General features: G+C 39.8%; 1 protein-coding gene across 6 annotated transcripts; it reads right to left on the bottom strand.

Annotated features, from left to right (window-relative positions):
* Positions 1 to 1,404: 1,404 nt before the first annotated feature.
* On the bottom strand, positions 1,405 to 22,622 carry spry4 (sprouty homolog 4 (Drosophila)). Of its 6 annotated transcripts, none has more exons than XM_048543609.2 (3): positions 22,342 to 22,622; positions 16,934 to 16,985; positions 1,405 to 6,867 (listed from the first exon to the last, which is right to left on the bottom strand). In XM_048543609.2, the coding sequence occupies exon 3, from the start codon at positions 6,823 to 6,825 to the stop codon at positions 5,908 to 5,910; it is 918 nt and encodes a 305-aa protein (XP_048399566.1). In that variant the 5' UTR covers positions 6,826 to 6,867; positions 16,934 to 16,985; positions 22,342 to 22,622; the 3' UTR covers positions 1,405 to 5,907. The 6 variants fall into 6 exon arrangements, 3 of the variants coding, with proteins under 3 accessions (XP_048399566.1, XP_048399567.1, XP_048399568.1); XR_007248821.2 differs by lacking the exon at positions 1,405 to 6,867 and adding an exon at positions 12,290 to 16,705 and having other exon boundaries at positions 22,342 to 22,564; XR_007248820.2 differs by lacking the exon at positions 1,405 to 6,867 and adding an exon at positions 12,290 to 16,664 and having other exon boundaries at positions 22,342 to 22,561.
* Positions 22,623 to 23,199: the final 577 nt, after the last annotated feature.

Genomic DNA, 23,199 nt, shown 5'->3' with positions numbered 1-23,199 from the left:
CACCAACTGAACTATGGCTGGCAACTGAAACACTTGCAGAGTGTAGCATTTTTAAATTAAATCTGAATTATTATTCTTCTAGTTCTTTGTTTTAAAAAATTATACACAATTCCTAGAAATTGCAAGTCAGTTGTAGAAAGTTGTATTGCTCTTCAAAAATGTCAAGATATGTATTATCCATTAGGAGTTTAATGACTATGAGATCTTTTAGATAATTTTTTGGTATCTCTTTAATCCACTGATGAATATGCAAAATCGGAGGACAGGGAAAGATCAGTTGATTAATCCGCTCTGCGCCTTGTATCCTGAATTAATCAGTTCATGGGAGTACTGCTTTACATGTGTCAGCCAAGTCTGTCATCCTGTAAAAGCAACAATTCTTCCATGGTAAACCTAGGCTAGGTGATCTGGCCATGCTAAATTGCCTGTAGTATTCAGGGGTGTGTGGGTTATAGGAGGATGGTTCTGGGTGGGATATATCAAGGGGTGGTGTGGACTTGTTGGGCCGAAGGGCCTGTTTCCACACTGTAGGAAATCTAATGGGTTATTTAATACAAGTAATTTGCTTTTAGGGATGTTCCTGCATGGTCTGATCATGTCCTTCCCAAAAGTTTAGATGCATGCACTTAGTCTTAGTAGGAGTCATTGAGTAAAGATAAAAGACAAGAACAATTGACTGCCATCTTTCCATGGTTAAGCATTGGGAAGAATTGCAGTAACCCACTACCTCGACAAAGGGTACAGAAGCAGAGCAATGTGACTACATGAGTAATCCAGGTATTTGACTAATGACTTAGAGGCACCCAACTATGGCAGCTGGGGAATTTAAACTAAATTGCAGGAAATAAAGCTGGAATAAAAGGCGAGCATCAGTAATAGTGGCCAGAAATCCTTCAAATTGTCATAAAAGCTATCTGGTTCATTAATATCCTTTAGGAAGTAAATTTGCTGTCCTTCAATTTCTTGGTCTGTACGTGCCTCCAGATCACAATGTTATTGGCTCTACACGCCCCTGAAATGACTGAATAAGCCACTCAGTTTAAGAACAGGCAATAAGTGTTGGCAATGCGCACATCCCATGGTTAAATGGGTGAAAATTAGATCAACTTACAGGATATTCTTCAAACTAAAGGCCCATCTTTCCTCATCCAATACTTCAACCTGGCCAATTTCACTTTCTTAATCCTTGTGCCGATCAAGCTGAGCTTGGCTAACTCGGGAAACCAAGGATGATGCCAGAGGCCATTATTTCCCCTTTCCTTGCAACATATTTATCTAAGAATGCCACTGAGGAAAGCTTCAACTAAAACAAGACCATTCCAATGTACAGTTCTGTTGAAGAACAACAACCAAAGAAAGCATTTTTTTTATCATCAATATATTTTTTTCTGATTCATACATACATCACTTTTTTCCCTTTATTTTACATAATCAAGGAAATCTCACAACAGAAATTCTAAAATAAATACTATAAAATAGAACCTTCAAATAAATATTCTTACAAGAACCCTTTTCCAACAGAACCAGAAACAGAACTCTACACAGCTTTTCATGTTAACAAAGGTGCCAAGTTAAACATGAACAGGAAATTGTAATGACTGGTACTGATAGACTGAATTTCAATGAAGTTCACAATTACTCAAGTTGTGTCTTAAAGAGTACCACACAAATAGAGATTTTGATAGGTGCCAACTTGATTGGATTTTTCTGGTATTCAGCAGGGAGGTACAATAATTCTGGCTCCTCCTTTCCCTCACACTCTCTTGCTTGTGCAATTTGATTACTTTGGTGGCATGGTAATCGTGATATCACTGAAAGGGATTAGCTCAATTTTTTTTAATGGATTTCTTTATAATCTTTATAAGCTTAATATTTCTTTTACATTGATATACGCTAGGGTATGGATGCATGAGTTCTGGTAGCCCTGCAGAATTTCCGCTTCTAAGAGGAGATGTCTAAGTCAAGACAGAGGGTGGGGTGGAATCTTTGAACAATTGATTGATTAGCCTTTAATCAACATCAAACATGAGCATTTCTAGAATGCTGGCTAAAGACACAATCAGAACAGGTGGTTTCACATCACCTCTGTAGGGCTCCTGCTTTTGTCCATTAAGCCCATACTTTCATTAAGTGATCACAACTGACTGTTAGGGAAGCCTGCAGATAGTGCTGTAGATAATAGGTTCTTCATGCTTTACATAGCAAGCATCTTGTGCATGCCTGCTACCCCTTTCGTTTCTTTGATGATAGAGAGGTTATGATCAAGTGACCCAAGTTCTGCCCTCAATGATGTTATAGTGACACAAGCATATGGAAACAAATCAGACTCCTGACTGGTTTTTGGGTCTGGTTCAGTCAATTCCTTCCTTTTCAGAGTTTGGGAAAGAGAGAATAGTGTATCACTGTACCACAAAGACACCCACTATGCTACATGGCTGATCAGAAGAACTTCTAAACCAATGGGATGGATTGCAAGCAAAGTTACCTGTCTTTAGAACACCTGTATTTACAGCACACATATGGAACTTGCACAGGGGCCACAACTGCATGTTGCATTCAACAAAATGGAGCAATACGTTTCAGGTTTTATCGGCCTTATATGCACACTTACAAACAGCAACACATATGAGGAAAGGGCACAACCCCATACTGAACTAGGCTGATGAGAAAAATACAGTTCCACACCAGTACCTACATTTAGTTTGCATTTTATATTAAACAGAAATCTAGTAACAACAACAACAACTTTTACTTATATAGAGCCTTTGATGTAGAAAAACAGCTCAAAGCACTTCACAGCACCTTTATCAAACAAAGTTTGATGCACAGCCACTTAAGGAGACATTAGGGCAGATGACCAAAAGCTTTATCGAAGAGGTAGATTTTAAGGAGTGTCTTAAAGGAGTAAGTGGGGGTGAAGAGGTTTACAGAGTAAACTTCAGAACTTAGGTCCTTAAACAGCTTAAGGCACAGCCATCAATGATGGAACAATTAAAGTGGAGATGTTCAAGAAGCTGGAAGTGGAAGGTAACTGATACCTGTGAGGGTTGCATGACTGGAGGAGAGTACAAAGGAAGACAGGAGCAAAGCCATGGAGAGATTTGATAACAAGGGTGAGCACTTTAGAATTAAAAAACTTTCTGAAACTGTGTAATAGACGTCACTTGCAGACACTCGTACAATACAGCACCTCAGCCTGGTTCAATTTGGGTTTGTGGTATCACTGTGCGTACATATTAGGATGACTTGGGCAGAAGGAAGATGTGTATGTGGAGGGCAAGATATGGGAAAAATGATCCTTCAAACCTCTCCCCAGCACTGCCTCCTCATCAACAACGTAGCCCCCACCCCTACCATGCTCCCCCTGCCAGCACCACCCAAGCTACAGTCCTGTGAAAACATCACACAATACACATTTATCCTTTGTGAATGGCATTACAACAAGCCATCAGTTTTGGATAAATTGAATCAACAACAAAGAGGCAAACACTTGTCTGTGACTTGTCTACGGAACATCAGACTACTGAAACTGTCATTTCACATCCTGTATTCAGACTATCTGCTCTGTTCTGTCAACATTCATGTTCAGCACTGCAATACTACACTGTCTTTCTTTCCAGCATTTGGTAGAACTCAGGACTAACACTGCAACTACAGATTTCCTAGTTGAGTGAGAATAGCAGTAAGTGCACCCTCACTGAAAATATTTTCAGCCTTTCGCTGATCACTATTCTGATCGTCCTTCAACATCATGTTTCCATTAATCATGCTATCCCATGTGGGTAATCACACTAGATATTGCAAATATTAGGTTTGTTTCAGTTTCCAACAATATTTAGGGAAGAAGTGAAAGAAGGATTGAGATGCTCACAAGTTAACCAACTTCATTAATGTTTTAAGATGCATTTATAGAGCTTCTCAATAAATAAACGTCATAAAGATATGATGTCAGAGCCATTCAAAGCACATATTCACAATTCTCCAAAACACATCTGCATTCCAACCCTTGTGCACTACATTATCAAAGTTCCATGATCCTGTAGTGTTATCAGTTTCAAGTCATTGCTCAGTTTAGTCCCAATTACTCTCTGGTTTTATAAGCAGAATAACTAGTCATCCACCAGTCAAGAGTTTCTCTATGTGAAAATAATTATCTTCTAACAATTGCCATCACGCACCCTTATCATGCAGTAAATGTCGAAATGACTGAGGTTTCAAATCTTTCTTTAAAAAAATTCCCATTTTATTAACCGGTAAGCATTTTTAAGTTTCATTCAAAATAATTTTTTTAATTTTGGAGCATAATGCTCTTGCGGATAATGCACAAGAAGGTCAAAAACTGAAAGATAATTCTATTGAGAAAGGCTGGGGAAGAAATATGTTATTTTCTTTGGTCTTTCTCATTCTTAGACCTCTTTCATTATCAGATGCTCTGATCATGCCTCCTAGTTTGTTTTTGACAATATCTTACAAAGCTTGCTTCATTAAACTGATGCAAATATTGCTAATTCTTACTCCTATTACAGCACTCCTTTAGAGCTGTACAGTTAGGCTATAGGATTCCACATGGCTTTGATCATGCAAACTTAATTGTCCACACACATACTGCTGTTGTAAATAATTTAATAAAACAAAGGCAGCATGAGCCTTTTCTCTCTCCTTTACATATCTATTTATAGAGCCATGGTAATAATTTTAAATTATCATTTTTATATATAATACAATTAGCTTCTTAAAATGTTGTACCGGCAGTTAAATGTGCAGTTTACTTTAGCTTAAAAAGAGCCATTTTCATCCACTCATGCTTACTGGTGAAATACAAGTTCTCTCACTGCTCAAAACAAAAGCCTGTTCAGCTCTGGCATTGTTTATGTGTTAAGAAACTCTTGTGAAGCAGAGGCCAAAAAACCAGGTTTAATCGGGACTAGGAGGGGAATGCAAAATTTTGCTGCAAACAAATAACATTAACAGAAGCATTTAACCATGATGCCTTTCTAACACTCAGGAAATTGCATTCTGTTGCATGACGTCAGAAAGAGTTAACACATTTGATGTTTAAATTTGAAGGTTAAATAATCTGTGGAGTAGAGAGTGGGAATGCTGAAAATACTTCACTATTTCTTCAAGATTTTAATCTAAAGTATCTCAAAATCTCATTATGACTTTGTCCAGTAGTACCAATGACTGTCGAGTTAGTTCACTGAATTTTGCTGTGATTACAATGTGGCTTACTTTGCTTTTATTTGCCATTTTCACACAGAGCCCTTTCACACAACATGGATCAAGACTTTAAATAACACCTTAAACAGCAAATCAAGTGATTTGGAAATTTAAAAGAATAATTGCTATTGACCATATGCCAGAAAAAGTCTTGGCGTAGGCAGCAACAGCAATGGAACTTGAACCTTGTAAAAATGTACCTCATTAAGTTCTATGTGGCATGTCAAATAAAAACCAAAATATATGAAGCATATTAGAATTAGAAATAGGCCTGAAGTTGATCAGAATAATGGAAGCCAATATGTACTACAAGGTGGAATCTTGAGGTTTGACTGCTTAGAATTAGTGCGTTTTCCTAATCATCTCACTCTCCCAAGAAAGCAAAGCCCTTCAGTTTTTGAATGGAATGCCCTGCAAGTATTGACAATAAAGGCATGGATTTCTACAGAGCTTTGCAAAACCCTTACATTTAACTGCTTCTTAAAAGTTTGTTTTAATTATATGTTATGTCCATTTCCGAAAGGTGGGAAGGTTTTGCCCACTCACTACTGTATAGACCATTTAATTTTTTCAGAGCAGAAACTGGCAGCATAGACTGAACTGGAAAAGTACAGATGTGAGTTACAGCCCAATTAACCACATCACACTTCACCCTCACCCACCCGACCCCACCGGCCCTCCCCCGCATCAGGAGGAGGGCTTCTGCCCACTGCAGGCTGACACCTCAGGGACCTTGCAGTACACACTGTTTGAGTTCTTGCAACGGCATCCTGGGCGGCTTACAGTATCGTAACACTTTTGGGAAAGTTTGACGCACCCGGTGGCCGGCAGATAGCAGAGCAGACAGGGCAGGAACACAGACATGGCCCCCATGCAACACCAGCGGGCACCACAATTAGAGTGGGAACAGGAGCAAGGGTGGTCAGCACAGGATCTCTCATCATCGTCATTGGTGCAATGGTAGAAAATCCCTGTTACCAGACACATGCAGGTGGCATAGTTGACAACTTTCTGCGGGGAGCAGAGGCACCTCTGGCTGCAAACCCAACAGAACGGCAGAGTCCTGGGGGATATGCATCGGCTACATTTGCACTTGCCGCATCCCTCGCATAACACCACGTGCTTGCCGCTCTCCTGACAGTGAGAAGTCTCTTTGAGGTCGACGCCTTTGTTAATGCTGGGGGGCGACTTGGGCTGCGAGCGAACGGCCCTCGGGCATCCCTGCTGCTCGGCTACGGGAGGGGGCGCCGCGTGGTCCAGCAGCCGCTGGTCGGAGGAGGTGCTGCTGCTGCTGCTAATGGAGCTGGGTCGGCCGGTCACAGAGCCCCAGGTCACGGCGGAGTGCTCACAGCCCGGTTCCCGGGGGCTGAGCGCTGTTGATTCCGGCGGCTGGCCTGACCTGCTCTGGGGGCTGGCGTTCCTACAGGGCTGGACGGTCACAGGGTTCTCCACGTAGTCGTTTTCCAAGCGACTGGGTTTCATTTGGTCCATGGGGAGGATGGGCGTGTGCTGCAACCTCCCGTAAGGCAAGCGGCCGTCCAGAAAGGGTTGGAATAGAGAAGCGGGATTTCCTGCATTCCCGCCCAGAGAGACACGGCGCTCCATTTAGACCCAATCCTCTTTGATCGTTAATCAGATTTCCGGTGCCTGTCAACAAAACCAAAACAAAAATCAGAGACACAAAACAAAACGTTGCAATGTTGAGTCGAAACCTCACCAAACATCACCCTAGAAAAGCAGTGCACCTGACCTGAGCAAGGAACTCAAGTTGCTTTAAAGTACGAACAGCGCATCCACTGGTTTGGCCAACTTTAAAGAGGTCTCTGAGCCCGAAACAGGTCCCACACTACTCACGGTGCAGGACAGTTCGCCTAGTGGCTCGAAGGTTTATTTATCAACTCTTCTCCAGTTCTCATCTATTTGTTATCGAGGTCACATGTCCTTCAAAGGTGGGAACTTCAATAGTGTCAATCAGACCAAGCCACCAGTCCTGAGGATTAATCTGGTTTTAGATACAACTCGCATTCAGTTTTATCATCATTTAGTTTGTGTTCCTTTATGGACCAACGAAGTTATGACCATCCCACACCCCGCCCCAGATGAGAAAGAGAAAACTTTGGATAAATGAACTCATGATCCTCAGTTTGTTGTTTTCTTTTAAAGAAATAATCATGTTTAGCCTCCCCAAACACTCAAATTATCCGTTTCACTTCAGTTATATTCACGATTACCCGGAGAACGTTTCAGGCCAGGGACCTGCCTTGTTAATTGTGGGTTTGGTTTTGCATTCAATCTTGTTCTTTCAAGATTCTGCTGTTCGTTCGCGCTGTAGGCGCTCTCAGGTCCCATTCATAAACCAGATTTGCTGCAGAAACCCAGGAAAGAGGGTAAGGCTGTTGTACAGAAAACCCGCACAATAATCTCCAGCAATATTTGCATTACATACAGGCGTGTAAATGCATGCATAAAGCCAAGCCATGGAGGTTACTAGCAAGCAGATTGACGGACGGAGGCGGGTTAAAGGAAAATCAAAACGCCCCAGTTTAAACTCGGCTTCTGTGTAGCAAGCGATTAGATATATTCGGTTCTGAATTATTCAAACAATATTCTGATAAATTAAAAATCCTCTTTTCAGCACGACTCAGACATAAAGGGCAGATTTGTGCCCATCTTCTTGTCAAAAAAAGAACAACGAGCATGTTCTAAATGCGACATTATTTTGATTTCTGAATAATACATTGAAACGAGCACACTGAGATCGAAGGATGAATCACTATTATAATTTCAACTATGAAGACGGCAGTCTACATCGCGGATGCAGTCAATAATGGAATTTCATTCATAAAATTGCCGTTTAATGAATGGATCCATTTGGCAGCACTCCGGGAGGCCAGGATGTGTTTTTCATCAATCTGAATAATCGATTCAAGTCATTGAAGGATACAATGGAACATATTATCATAATAACCCTCATTTGTAATTGCGAAAGACGGATTTATACAATAAATTCAGTGTCCGCTGTTTAAAGCATTAACTCGGAAATTGTCTTTTTAAACCCCGCAATCTTTTGATTCTCCGTTTTACATTCTATTTAACACAAACAAAATCTGTAGAGACCTCCCCAACAACGTATTATCCCAATTAACAGCCCGAGTATGTGTTCTTTCGCCTTACTCTCGAACGTTTAAGATATAGCATTTAGGTTTAAAGAGAATCGGCGCTTTGCAAATTCATAAACAGTTGCTTTCAGTGAGCGAGAGCGGAGAGCACTTTGAAATCTGTTCAGAAACAAAAAATCAATGTACACTCAACAAATTATTTTTAAACGTAATAAATAATTCTGATGCTATCTGTGCTGGATTATCTAGACTAATTTATAAGCAAAAAAAAAGGCTCGGATCGCAGGATTGGGATATTTGATTAATAAAAGGCAACATGTGCAGCAGTAATAAGTAAAACATACTTACTGCAAACGTCCCCAGAATGATAACTAGCCCCGCTAACACCCAGGTACAATAGGGGATGCTCTGCTTTGTAGATGCAGCACAGCTTGGCGTTGAGAACGCACACAGGCGGATTCCGCGAATTTTGTGAATGAAAACGATTGGCAGTGGATGGTGGGGCAGTATTTTCCTTAAATGTTGTTGCAAATCAATACCGAATGTACAAACAATGCACAAATAAACTTAGTAACATCCCAGACCACAGCACTAACCACCCGGAGACAATGCAGATGCAGTCGTTTCTTTTGCAGGCTCACACTGAAGGTTATGGATGAATCATTGATAAACTGCAGAATCTCCAACTCAGCCCCGTCCATCAGCCCCGCTGCCAGTGAAATGCAATTTTTTTTCTCTCTAACTCATGAATGGAAGGAAGAGTCTAGGCACTACGCATGCGGCATCCCCGCGGTGCGTCATGGGAGTTGCAGTCTGCCTACCGGATCAGACAGCCTACAGCTTCGGCACAATGGACTACAAAACCCGTCGGCCTGCTGCGCACGCCTCCGCTTCCCACGGCTCTATTTGCATGCCGTTTTATCATTGGGTAAAATGCGTCCGCCCGGCTGCTCATTGGCCAATTGTAGAGGAAATGCCGCATCCGGTGACGGCTAATTGGGCGAGTGGTGGTGGGCTTGTTACTCCCACGTCCTGATTGGTCGGAACTGCGTTCATTGAGAGATTCTCTCAGGACGTTGTGAATTGGAGAATGGAGAGCAGAGGCAGTTGTGCATGTGACTTAGAGCGACACCCTTCCACCATTCAAACACACCCTTTCTTGGAGGTTTTAGCTGGATTGCAACGAGGTCCATCACAGCACATTCATAGTTTGTATTGGAGCATTCATTGCTGCAGTCCTTATATGTCCCGAAAGTAAAACATACAACGGCGGATGCTGGAAATCTGACAAAAAGGCAGAAATACCTGGAGAAATTCAGCAGGTCTGGCAGGAACTGTGGAGTGACGGGCAGAATTAACGATTTAAAATTTAGTTTAACTCTGTTTTCTCTTGACAGATACTGCCAGACCTGCTCAGTTTCTCCAGTAATTTCTGTTTTTGTTCCTTAGATCGCCCATTCAAGGGGTAAAAGGATTTTGAGAATTGCAAATACAAGAAATACAACTTGACTAAAGGCGAGGACGCCAGCAATCACTTCAATCAGCAACAACTTGCTGTGACATAGCGGCTTTAATGTAGATCAAACATCCTTCGGCATTTCACAACAGCACTGCAAAGCAACATCAGGGACCAGGCCATATACGGTGAGATTAGGCTAGATGCTAGGTTTTAAGGAGAGTAATAATGAGGATAGTGAGGCGAGGGAGAATTATGGAGAGTATTCCAGACCCTTGAGCCTTCATATCTGAAGGCATTGTCAACAATTAAGGAGTGACTAAAATTTGAAATTCCAAACCAAGATTTGAGGAGTGCAGTTGTCTTGTGGATTCTGTAACCAGTGGAGATCACAGCGGGAGGAAGCAATGGAGGAACTGAAAACTAAAGATAGAATTTCTAAATCAAGTTTAACAGAGAACAAATGGAGATTATCAAGCACAGGTCAGTTCAGTGAATGGGACACTGATAGAGTTTTGCGCAACCTCAAGTTTACAGGGGGTAGAACTCAGGAGGTCAGCAAGGAGTACTTCAGAATATTCAAGTCTAACTGTAGCAAATACATGCACATGGATTTCAGCAAGGGATGTGCTAAGGCCAGGTGTGGAGTAGGTCAAAACTGGAAATTGTGGTTTGAATACATGGAAGGAAGTCAATCTTTGTGTCAAATATAACAAGATCGCAAACAGCCTGGTTCAGCCTCAGAGTTGCCAGGCAGAGAGAGTGTGTCGGTGGCTCGGGAGTAGAGTTTGAGACAGGCACAAAGACAATATATTCTAGTTTCACAGTAATTAGTTAAAGGAAATTGCACTTCATCTCATGCAAGCAGACCAGCCGTTAAAAGCTTGCTAATCTAACGTGCTTCATAGACCTATCAACATTGTAATGCAATTATGCTGTTTGTAATAAATAAAGGCTTGATCAGGAGTAATGCAAAAGCAATACCATTAGATATTATATCTAATAATACAATAAACATCAAGTATTAAACAGACCTACCTAATATGAGAATTATTGATAGGAACAAACAAAAATACTACTCAACTACTAAAGAAAAAAACTTCTGCTAATCATCCCAGAACTTCAAACCAAGTCTGCCAAAACCATTTTGCATTAGTTCTATATTAAATGCATAGCTCTTTCAGAATGAAGCTCATGGACTCTGGGGAATTGTCCATTTTTTAACCTTGGCAAAATAATGTCACAATCAAGCTTCATCTATAATGTAACAACACCAATCTCAAAAGAGCACCCTGCAGTCAGGCTAAGCAGTAAGGCCTGGATGATGATGAAAAGACATGCAGACTGTCTCCCACTCGGCTCCATTCCATAATGAATTCATTCTGGAAGAAAGCTTTAATTTTATATCAATGAGAAAACAAAACCAGTGAGGGTGTGCTTTACAAAGAATTATTAACAAAGCTGATCAACATGCAAAACATAAATGAATAATAATTAACACATTTCCAACTGGTAATTAAGTTTAACAGTATAAATTCTGAAAATTTCTTGCTCCTCTCACTCAATGAGCAACATGGGCTGTCATTATATTCCTTGATTCTTTTTACTGTATTTCCCCATTCTCTTAAAGTTCAAGTTAGTCCATATCTCAGATGATCAAAAAGCTGCCAGAAACCCCTCCAGTCCCCAAAATGCTCCTACTGTGCAATGGAGAAGTGAGCACATTTCCAATGGTAGCTATTCTTCTAATCTTTCAGTAAGATTGCCTATACTTCCCAACTTAGGGAAATTGCATATCTCTGGCCACTCTTCCCTATTTAGCCTTTCTGAATGCCCATCTCTAGGCCAGACTAGCTGTGGCATCATGCAAAGATTTGGTTACACAGGAATATGACCATCCAGTTCCACGAACAGTTGCATGAAAAAAACCAGGTTTACAGATGTCCAATTTTGTGATTCCATTGGTACCCTGTTTGTTGGATCAATTACACATAGCAGCCAAAGGCAAAGCACATGTCAGCTATTTGCTGAGATTACAGTGAAAGCACAGATAGAATCTAGACAGAGAAAGGACATTCTTATTCTCCCAACACTAATTTGATTAGAATCCTGGTCCCAGAGGTGAAAGAGCTCTGTTCTTATACTACACCATTAGCCACAATGTTTTTCAATTATGTGTTTTGCAGGTGTTGAACTATCAATCAGTGGTTCTACTCAATTACTGATTCAAGCATAGTCATGGGTTGTGACACCAGAGCACAGACCAAGTACAATGTGAGTGATAAGCATAGAATCCTATCAACACATTTACTGAAGTGTAACACAGTGAGGCACACTCCAACCGAGGCAAGAACAATGGAGACTCAAAACTGTGCTGCATGGTCAAAGCACAATTTAAGGAGTTCAAAGGACATCATAAATAGTAAGTAAGGTTTAATGAATCAACTGAACCACAAGTAAGTATAATTATGTTCAGACATTTTGCACAGGATGACTGGGGGCCAAGAGCTGGCAGAACTTTTCAGGACCTGTCTATTGCTACTCCAAACCACTCTGCAATGAAAGCTAAAAGGAAAGGTAGTATAACCTTTCAAACTTTTACAGCTTTTTTGCGGTAACTTTCTAGGTATTGCAGCATATTTCATCATATATGTTCAACCATTTTAACACAGATACACCATTAAGAATGCTCCAACATTTAGTCAGTTGAGGTATTCATTAACAGATTGCTTTCTTTGTTATGTATTTTCAATTCTAGATTTCACAGGCAACTTAACCTACAAATTATGATTTATAGTTTACATTCCAGGCAATATCCAGAGTAATAAAATGCAACAATGCACAAGTTTCAAAAGGCATTAAATTCTTCCTTAGGCACCTTAGAAGCTCACAGAATGAAACCATTAAAGTTCCAAAGTTTATCCTTTAGTATCCTCTCAAGTCCCTGAGGTAGTGTAAAATTCTTCTAAGATGTATAAGTCTTAGTACAGTATCAGGTCCAAATAAAGGACATTTAATAGTAGCTTATTAGTATCAATGGACATATGAAAACTGAACATCCTTCACATGTGATTTGTTTTTAATAGTAGCATCACACAGTAAGAATGAGAACTTTTCCATCCCTCCAGCAGGTACTTTAAATGAAAGCAGATTTTACTTACGTGTCTCCTTAATCCAAAGAAACTTTCGTCTGTACAGATTAGCTCGAGTGACAGATGCCAATGGAAGCCTGTGCTTCTGCCTCTCTACCATGCAGCGGCTGGGACGTAGAATGAGGATGCAGGTGGGTGGGAACATACAGATTGTGCTCACACAGCCCACCCACATCAAACAATGCCAGCCCCTTGCTATGCAGCAGGGGTGCTGAGCTGCTTGGCATCAACTGAATGCGTACTTTTAATTAAAAATATGTTTGAAGTGGCAGATTGCTCATTGTGGAACTGCAACATGACCATTTCTACCTTCAATGGTTCTGTTTCAGGAACATTTATCTTTTCAAGTTTTGTTTAAACATATGCATCAGTTTAATCTTAAACTTATTTTTGCCACCTCAGGTACTAGCTAGAGCCCAACCTGACCTACTTATTCAATATTTAGGTCTCATGAGACTAGTAAGAAAATTGTTACTTCTCATATTTCAGCAAAGTCAATCGTGATTGAGAAGTTTATATCATTGATCTTTACTTAATTAATGAGCACGTTTAAAATAATACACATTGTTGGGGTTAGATGAAGATGAATATGAAATAGCCCAGAGGAACGTAAGTACAACATGGATCTGTAGGGCCTAATGATTTATTTTTGTGCTATAAATACCTTGTAAAGTGAGAGTTGTTCAGCTTACAGCTTGGAAGATAAACAGGAGATTTGAGAGAGGTGTGCAATTCCATGAAGCAATTTGATATTGTAAATAAGGAGAAAGGGTTTCCAGTAGCATTCAGGTGATTAGCCAGTGAACTCATGTTTAAGGTAATTGACAAAAGCATCAAAGACATCAGGAAACAGCCCTTCCATGGGAGATTTGCTGTGATCTGCAGAGCACTGCCTGACAGAATGATGAAAGCAGATTCAAGAGAAACATACAAATTGATAAATACTTGAAGGGAAGAATTGCACACGGCCCTGGGGAAACTTCAGGACAGTGAGATTAATTGAATAGCTCATCTAAAGAGATACTACAGGCACAGTGGGCCAAATGGCCACCTTCTGTGCAGTAGCATTCTATGATTCTATAGCAAATGAATTTATGTTGTCCAACTCATTTATTGTTTATCAAGTTTCACTCTTTTAAAGGTACAAGTTTAAGTTTCTACAATAGCAGTTCATTTTGCAGCGAAAAAACAACTGTGAGAAGTAATTCTATGCCCCATGCATAAAACAAAATATCTTATTTGACAGCTCAGAATAAATAAAAATCTGATGACATTAATTTCACTTAGCACTGTTTCAAGCAAGAGTAACCTGAAAAATATCATAACTCTACCTCAATGGGTTAAAGTTGTTACCAAGAAATATGTAATATTGGTCAAGGTTGCAACCAAAACCATGAAACTAGGTAATTTGCAAATAGTTATGCGCAGTCTATTTCATTTTTAGTTGACCAATTCCAAAAATAACACAAACAGCTGTATTGTCAATGTGATGCACTAGAATACACTGATATATCCAGAATGATTTTTTTAGCTTGCTAGACATTAATAAAAGTACAAAGGTAACGTCCTGGTTATATTGAAATGCTGTAATAATCATGGAATGCATGTACAATATTGTGCCATTTTTCCTTCTAAATATACATGATTTATTGATCAAGGTAACCGTATCCAAACTGAACAATTCCCATATATTTAATTATATAAATCTACATGCATAGGATGTTATCACGACTCTCAGAATTAACACTAAGTGCTAATGTAGTCACAATATTGTTTTGTTGTTGTTACCTATCAAATGCAGCAGTTATTTTATGTTGAATGTGATTCAGCAGCAGTAATGATGAATAACCGTCAATTTGGTTTTTGTTTGGTACCATTGGCTGACAGAGAAATGCGATGAGAAACATTCATTGCCCTTTTGTGAATAATGCCATGGAATTCTTAATGTCCAAATGGTGCATCAGGCAGTCTAACGTGTCATTCAAAGGGTGACACATCTGATAGTGTTGTACTCCCTGAATATTGCACTTGAATTTAGTCTGGGAAGGTCCTTAGCTCCAGGATTCCTGAAACAGAAGACAGGAAGATGTACAATTCACTCTGCAGTGATTCTTGGGGAAGATATTCTGGATTCTGGATGCAGCCAAAATTAGACTGGTTGTGAGGCCAGCCATTGTCAACTAGCTCACTAATGCCATCTGGGTTGATGAGATTTGAGTTTGCATTATACTTTCACAACTGGACTGATTTAGCTATGAATAACCATTATTTGGGAGGAAATTTGAGGCTGCCTGTCACTTTTGGAATAACATCACAATAAACAGGCAATGCCTCCTGGCAATGAAGGAAGGAAGGAAACTGAAGACAAAATTGTTGGGAAAATAAAATTGTTAACCTGTTAGTCAACTGTACCAGTATATGTTTTGTGTGTAAAGCACATTTGGGAAGCATTACATTTTGCCTAGATATCTTTGTGACACTGCTATCTTTGACATTTAGAATCTATAATTAGGAAAACACAGTAGAACAAACATCTTGAGTGTAGGAGTTTAAGTTTTTGCCTAAATTGCAACTTTGGGAAATCATAGACACATATGCCCATTTTCTTCAAATAGTAAAACTTTTTGCCATATACTTGTATAATGGGTATACACCAATAATAAGCTTATTTATTATATATCAGAATATCATACGTAAGATCGAGGTGGTTTGCAACAAAGGTTCAAGGGACTTAAATAAAGTTTCATCAAACTAATTCCTGGGATGGAGTGTTTGGTGCAACCAACTGGCCCTATATTCTCCAGTGTTCAGAAGATTGAGAGATGATCTCATGCAAACTTTTGAGTTCCTTATAGAAATCAGCAGGATACATGCAGGAAAGAACATTCTGCATATGGACATTTGTATCAGGACACAGTGTCAGAATATGGGGCAGGGCAACTAGGCCTAAGTGAAGGAGGAATTCCTTCACTCAGAGGGTGGTGAATCTTTGGAATTCTTTGCCTTTGACGCCTGTGCAGATTAAGTCTAAGAATATGTTCAATGCTGACATTGGAAGACATATTAAAACATGAAGGCTTGGGGGTACTGCAGGAAAATTGTATTTAAGTAGAAAACTAGCCATTGAATAACAGAATTGGCTTAGAGGACTCCATCAGTGTTTATTAAAGAGGCCTTCGGTTCTTCCTACTGTCAAAATATTGCTGTTAACAAAGAATAACACACACAACCTGACTCAATCACACCGATAGGGATCATGAGACTCATATAGCACAGAAGAAAACCAGTCTTTTTATCATGTCTGTGTCTGCTCTTTGTGCCCATTGTTATCACAGAACCTAACTAAAATAAATCAAAATGCTACGTGTTATTTTTATACATACCATATCTTAAGGAACAGATAAATGGGTGCAGCAAGGGGTTAAAAAGCACAATTAACATTCAGACTGATGGATGGCACAATTAAAATTCAGACTCTCTGCTGGCTGTGAGGATGTTAAATGTGATAAATTAAGCTAGCCTTGATTCAGTACCAAACAGACCACAGCCAGAGTACAGAAATGTCCACATTTCAATACAAATGATGTGGCAATCTCAAAGAAGTCAGAAGGTGATGCACATCTGATGCTGAGATTGAGAGGAGGGAGCAGTTTTGGATCGAGGTTTAATCAACGTCTGTCAACACGATAATCTGAGTTGAGAGTAATTGATGGTAACCTGGTGTGCCAAGAATGGAACAGTATTCATTTCACAGTATCCTTGAGAGCCAAAAAAATGACATTACAATAAAGTTTAAGAAACCTTACGGAACAGCTCAAACTAACACTAGGTTGCATTAACCAGATGTCAAGAAAGTTTCAAATCAATTCTATATTTCATAAATTAGCTCGTGAAACCGGTGAAACTATTATGGAAATTATTAAGTACAAGTCAGTACAGATCCAACTTTGTTAACATCTTGCTAGAAATGAGAATAGAAATCTTACATCAGTCCATTGCCACACCAACGCAGCCTTCAAAATTAGTACCACGGCGAATCTATGCAGGAAAAATGGCAAAATAGAATTACTGGCTCACATTTTAAAAGACCTGCACAGCAACTTATATTTGTTTTAAAGTATTAAATTGACTGCCTCAGCTATGTCACTGAGCAGATATAAGAGGCACTTGGACCAGCCAGACCTATATAACAATTCTTCTTTATCACTACAACAGGTTACCTGCTCATTTACCCTAATGCTTCTTATGGCATCTTGCTCCACGCTAACTGGCCATTGTATGTTTCTATATAGCAACAGCAACTGCACATAAGTATACTTCAGTGGCTGTGAATGCACTGGGACATCCTGAAATTGAGAAGGGTGTTGTATAAATGCAAGCTTTTTTACCTCCTCACTGTTAGAAATAGGATCTGCCTTGACAGCAACTATGTTGCACAATCACAAAGCACAACCCAACAAGCAAAGGAGCTCCATCTGAGTTTGGGGAGCACAGTGAGACTAGGGGAATTAATGGTGAAAAGGTACCCTGAGAGTCTAAAACAAAATAATTATTATAACATTTAAAATCATATGTAGTATCATTCAAAAGTTTTTACTAAACTAGTTAAAGCACGGTGTGCTATTTGTTTGCAGCTGTATAGATGCTTTACAAAAAACTCTTGGTGCAATACATTGAGTTGCAGCTTGGCCTCAGCTCAATGATTGTTTGATTCTATTGGAATGTTAGGACAGTAGAAAAGTAATCACTGTTTATGTCTTCAGTTGACAGGCTTTAGCAAAATCTCTGGTCCCTATACTCCCTCAGAATAAACAGATGACGTTGTTGCTTCAAGATGCTTCACTTTTATGAAACACTGTCAAATTTACCTCCATCTTGTTGAAAATCTTGAAAAACATGGAAAGAAAGGCCATGCAACAAAAAAAACTGAACTAAAAAGCTCAGAACTGCACCTTCCAGCTCTGAAGAATGTCCATTTTTTAAATGAGCTGTCATCAAATTGGTAAAATCTAATGCTTACCAAAAAATGCTACAGCACCATTTACTTTTCTTCCATCTTTACTGAAACTGTTGAAACTATTATATGAGACATTTGGGGGCAAATTTTACAAGAAATTTCATCTGAATCACTGCAAATATGCCCATAAAATGTGGGAGTAGAAGTTCAGCTCATTGAGCCCGCTCCATCATTCAAAGACATCATGGCTGATCCGATAATCCTCGGCTCAATTTTCCTGCCTTTTCCACATGATCCTTACTTGCCTTCCTGATCAAAAATCTCTGTCTCAGCTTTGAACATACTTAGTGACTGAACCACTATAGCCCTCTGCGGTAAACAAATCCACAGATTAACTAGCCTCTAAAAGAAGAAATTCCACCTTCATCTTTGTTGTACACGGGTTTGTTCTAAGATTTTGTCCTCTGATCCTAGACTCTCCTACATATGACTCCTGAATTCTTCCATGCTGTAGTTTTCTGCAGTCTTTCTCCATTTAAGTGATGCTCAGCTTCTCCATTCTTTCTGCTGAAGTGCATAACCTCACATTTTCCTACCTTGTAACACATGTGCCAAGGTTTTGCCCACTTGTCTAATCTGTCTACATCCCTTTTGCAGACTCTGTGTGTCCATCTCACTGTTTGCTTTCTCATCTATTTTTGTGTCACTTGCAAGCTTAGCTGTAATATCTTCACTTCCTCATCCAGGTCATTGATATATTTGTAAATAATTGTGACCCCAGCACTGATTCCTGTGGCACTCTACTAGTTAGGCTGCCATCTTGAAAATGCCCCCTTATCCCAGCTCTCTGTCTTCTATTGATTAGCCAATCCTCTATCCATGCTAATCTAGTACCTCCAACACCATGAGCTCTTCTCCTTCAAGGAGCTTAACATGTGGCACCTTATCAATGCTTTCTTAAAATTCAAATATATCTGGTATCTTATCAAATGCCTTCTTAAAATGCAAAATATATTACATCCACTGGTTGCCCTTTATCTAGGCTGATTGTTACTTCTTAAAGAATTTTGTTAAATTTATGAGGCATGGTTTTTCCTTCATGAAGCCACACTGACTCTGTTTAATCATACTGTGTACTTCTAAATGCTCTGCTATTACAATTTTATAATAGACTCTAACATTTTCCCAATGACAGCTGTTAAACTAACTGGTCTATTTATAAACTGACATGTTTTTGTCTCCTTCCCTTTCTAAATAAAGAGTTACATTGGCAGCTTTCCAATGCTCTGGGACTCCTCCAGAATCTAAGTTTACCAACAATGCATCCACTATCTTTGTAGCTACATTTTTTTAATATCCTAGAATGCATCCTATCAGGTCTAGGGGACTAGCTCCATTAGTTTCCATAGTACTATTTCTCAAGAGATAGTTATTATATCCATATCCTCTCTTTTTGCCCCTTGATTAATTTGTGTTCTAGAATACTATTCTTCTACAGGCAATACTCATACAAAGTATTCAGTCATTCCTCCACAATTTCCTGGTTCCCAATTATTTGTTCCCTAGCCTCACTCACTGAGGACCCAAATCTCTGAATTCAAGCCACAAAGCAGTAACAACATGAGGAAGAACTTGTTTTTCCCCACAGGAGTGCTTGGGATCAAGAATGCACTGCCCAAGAGTGTGCTGGAAACAGATAGAATCAGGGCTTTCAAGTGGAAACTTAACAAGTTTCTGAGGAGAATCAAAAATGCAAAACTGTGGGGAAAGGGCAGGAGAATTGGATGGACTTAGCTGCATTTACAGTGAGGAGGCACTGACGAGATGGCCTGATTTCAATTTAATTTTGAGAGAAGACAGAATTCTCATCAGCAAAAAACCCAAAGAACTGTGGATGCTGGAAATTAGAAACTACAGCAGAAATTTCTGGAAAAACTCAGCAAGTGTGGCAGATTTGTGTGAGAGAAAGCAACGTTCATGTTTTGGGTCAAATGACCCTTCTTCCGAACTCTAAACACACCAATTTTCATAGGGTCCTGTGGAGATAAATGTGAGAGAGAGCTCAGTGAGTTTGCGCGCATAGAAGTGTGTTCAATGTTTATCATGAGCAGGCAGCAATTTGTTATTGAGGCCTTGATCAGATTAGCCATGAGCTTTGCATGTTGTATTCCATACATTTATATCTATAAAGACAACTGCATCAAGCAGAGTGCTCTTGTAAGGAATCGGAATGCATCTCTGCAGCCCCCCAAAAAGGCTTTGGACTAATAACAGCAAAGGCAGTAAAGTTGTGGGAATAAGTCCAACAGATTTATATCATTATTTTTGTTTTTATTAATTTAAAGCACTGGCGCCTGTTTGTACACCAACTGAAGCATTTACATTCTTCACACAGCCTTAGCGATAATGACTGCTTCAATTTAGGATTATAACAAAATATACTATCCAGAGGCCCTTAACGTACAAGTTATGAAGTAAGAATGACCTTCAGTGGTAGACTTTTATGAAAATGTGACTCCAGTAACTGTGGCAGACTTTCCTCAGCACTGGCCCAGAAAAACCCCAATGGTTTGCATTTATAAATATGTTACTGTAGCCTCTCACGGTCGACGTCGGGGTAAATCCCCAGAACACGGGTAAAAAAAATCTGAGAATCTCATGTAATCAACGTTGGACTTGATTTATTGGGTCACCATAAAACCGGCTGCCTTGATAACAAACAAACAGAATCGAGGAATGCAGCAACCATTTGTAAAAATCCAGGAATCCCGTGGTGTTTTTTTTGTGTGGTAAAAGGGACGTGATTTCAAGCAACTAAAAAGCAGTACATAGACACACACGTCAGTCAGCTTCTTCCTGCAAATGGAGGGAACATAGTGGCCTCATATCTCAATTGTGTGCAATACTGTGGCCGAAATCAGGGCATGGTAAGGGCGGGGATAAAATGTGAAATCCTGACATTGGTTTACTGAAGGCGTGAAATAATAAAGCGTTCCATTTCTTCACAGTGGACAAAAATAATTAAAGCCTTTTTCTTCGTGTTGGTGAACGCTAGGGGAAATATATTGGAACTTGACCCCCTTAATCTCTCCACACGTTAAAGGAGCGAAGGACAATAAACCTTAGTCGCTGTTGAACAATTGAAGTAGGTAAACAATGACTAACATATTGAGGTTCTAACGCTAAAAAAAGAATGAGTGGGTCGAAAAGTCTACGAGGAGGGTAATGCCAAACGATTTTACTTCGACGATGTAAATTAATAAAAACGGTCGGCTTCATGTTTTTAACCAAATCAGAATATGTGGCATCGGGGGCCAATATTTAGGTGGCAGTGCGGGAGAGGAAGGCTGAATGGATTGAATTTGTATGAGCTGGGAGGGGGAAGCAGAACTCTTTCTTTAAGCAGGGCTGGTGCAGACAGCCCGCCTGCCAGGCGCCCTGAGCCTCACAAAAGGACAGGATGTGTTCATTTGTAAGTAAACCACAGAACGGAAATTATTGTAATTTTCTCTAAAGTATCCTACTGTCTGCTCACCGCCCGCCTCCACCCCCCCCCCCCCCCCGCTGCACACAGAAGCAAAAAGGAAGAGAGAGAGAAGGGATCAGTTTGAACGTGCAGTGAAGTTTGTCCATGAGCCAAAGTCCAAAGTTTTAAAAATAGAAAAATAAAATTACTCCAAAAAGCTAATTTAAGATATTTTTAAGAAAAAGATTGAAAGGGAAAATATACACACTTTACCCAGTCAAAAGTTGAAAACGCAACAAATCCGAACTTTATATCAGATTGCATGTTAGAGAACCACTTTCAGCTTATTACGCTTTGAATTAAAGCAGTATTTTGTTTTCTTTTATTAAAAAAACACTTTTTCATACCACTCCCTCAAGTTTAAGAATGATAGGTTTCGATTCACTTTTTTTCCAAAATAACTTGCTCCAGACGGAAAGAATAAAATTATATTTGGTACGACAGTTGTAAGTAATCACAATGAAATGAGTTTAATAGAAAACGAATGAAAGTTTGATTGTTTGATGGGGAGAGAAATTCATTCACAATCTTGTCTGTTTTTTTTTGTTTCTGAGTCCACGTTTGCCAAATACCAAGAACTAACAACGTCGGCGAGTTAACCAGAAAAGTTTGTTTCCCAGTCAAACGCGAATTAAACGTACTGGGGGTAGGGAGGGAATTCCCACTTTTTGCGTGATTTAATTAAAAGAAGAAAACTGTACTCTGGAAATATTATGTGACACGATATGAATCTCTGGGGTTGCACACATGCACACAACACGGAGTTCAATACTTTTCACTCAGCGATATTATTTGCAAAATTGAAATCCTTTCACCCAGAAAGTGACAAGAGGGCAGAGCCCACCGCCTCATTGCAAAAGGCAGCTCTGCTTTAAGAAAGCGACGCTTGGTTCCTAAGCCAACGCACTCACCGTGAACCAGGAGCAGTGAGGCTGGTGAGTGGATGTTGGGAGTTTCTCTCTCGTCCTTTCGATTGGACTTTCTGCGCTCTTCCAACTGATAAGAGTCTCCATGTATCGCTCGTCTCTGTTTATTGTTCGCGTGCTGTTGCTGCCAATCATCCCTTTGACAGGCCGGAAGGACCGGGGACTGTACAAACCAGAGGGGTTGGGAGGAAAGGCTGCACGTCGTCCAATAATAACAAATGCACTGTTCCAATACTTAGCAACGATGCATTGTATCAGCTGCCGAATGGTTTGGATCCAGTCGCCATGCATTTTGTTTTATTTTTGAAAAAAGCCTGTTGCAAAAGCTGAGAGAGGGAAACTGAAAGCGAGAAATTTGTCAGAGGGAAGAATTTCAGCTAAAGTTGTCTTCACAAAAAAAATCACTCATTACCGTTTCATTCTCATAGAAAGTGGAGAATTGACTCTCATCAAGATATCCTGTACTGATCCCAAACCAGGCCTGAGATCTAGATGAATGATAGGATTGGCTCCAGAGATGTCATATCTCCGATGTTTCAATGGCCTCAGTATGAAAGGGTGTATACCAGTTTGGCATTCTTACTCCTTTCCAGTGCTTGAATGCAGTACTTAGGGGGTACAGCACTGTTGATGCCACTCTCTTTCAGATGCGGTGTTTAACCAATGAGTTTAAAGGCCTGATCATTTCATGGATGTAAAGCATCCTATAGCACTCTCCAGGAAAAGCGTAGAAATATCAAATAATAAAAAAAATGTTGCAGGACCTGGTCTGGCAGCATCAGTGGAGAGGGCAATTGAGTTAGCATTTTGAGTCAAGTATGACTCTTCTTTGGAAGAGTGTTC

The sequence above is a fragment of the Stegostoma tigrinum genome, chromosome 13, assembly GCF_030684315.1.
Source record: "Stegostoma tigrinum isolate sSteTig4 chromosome 13, sSteTig4.hap1, whole genome shotgun sequence".
Lineage (NCBI taxonomy): Eukaryota > Metazoa > Chordata > Chondrichthyes > Orectolobiformes > Stegostomatidae > Stegostoma > Stegostoma tigrinum.
Note: the sequence above shows the minus strand (reverse complement) of the source record. Positions and strands in the feature narration are given on the sequence as shown.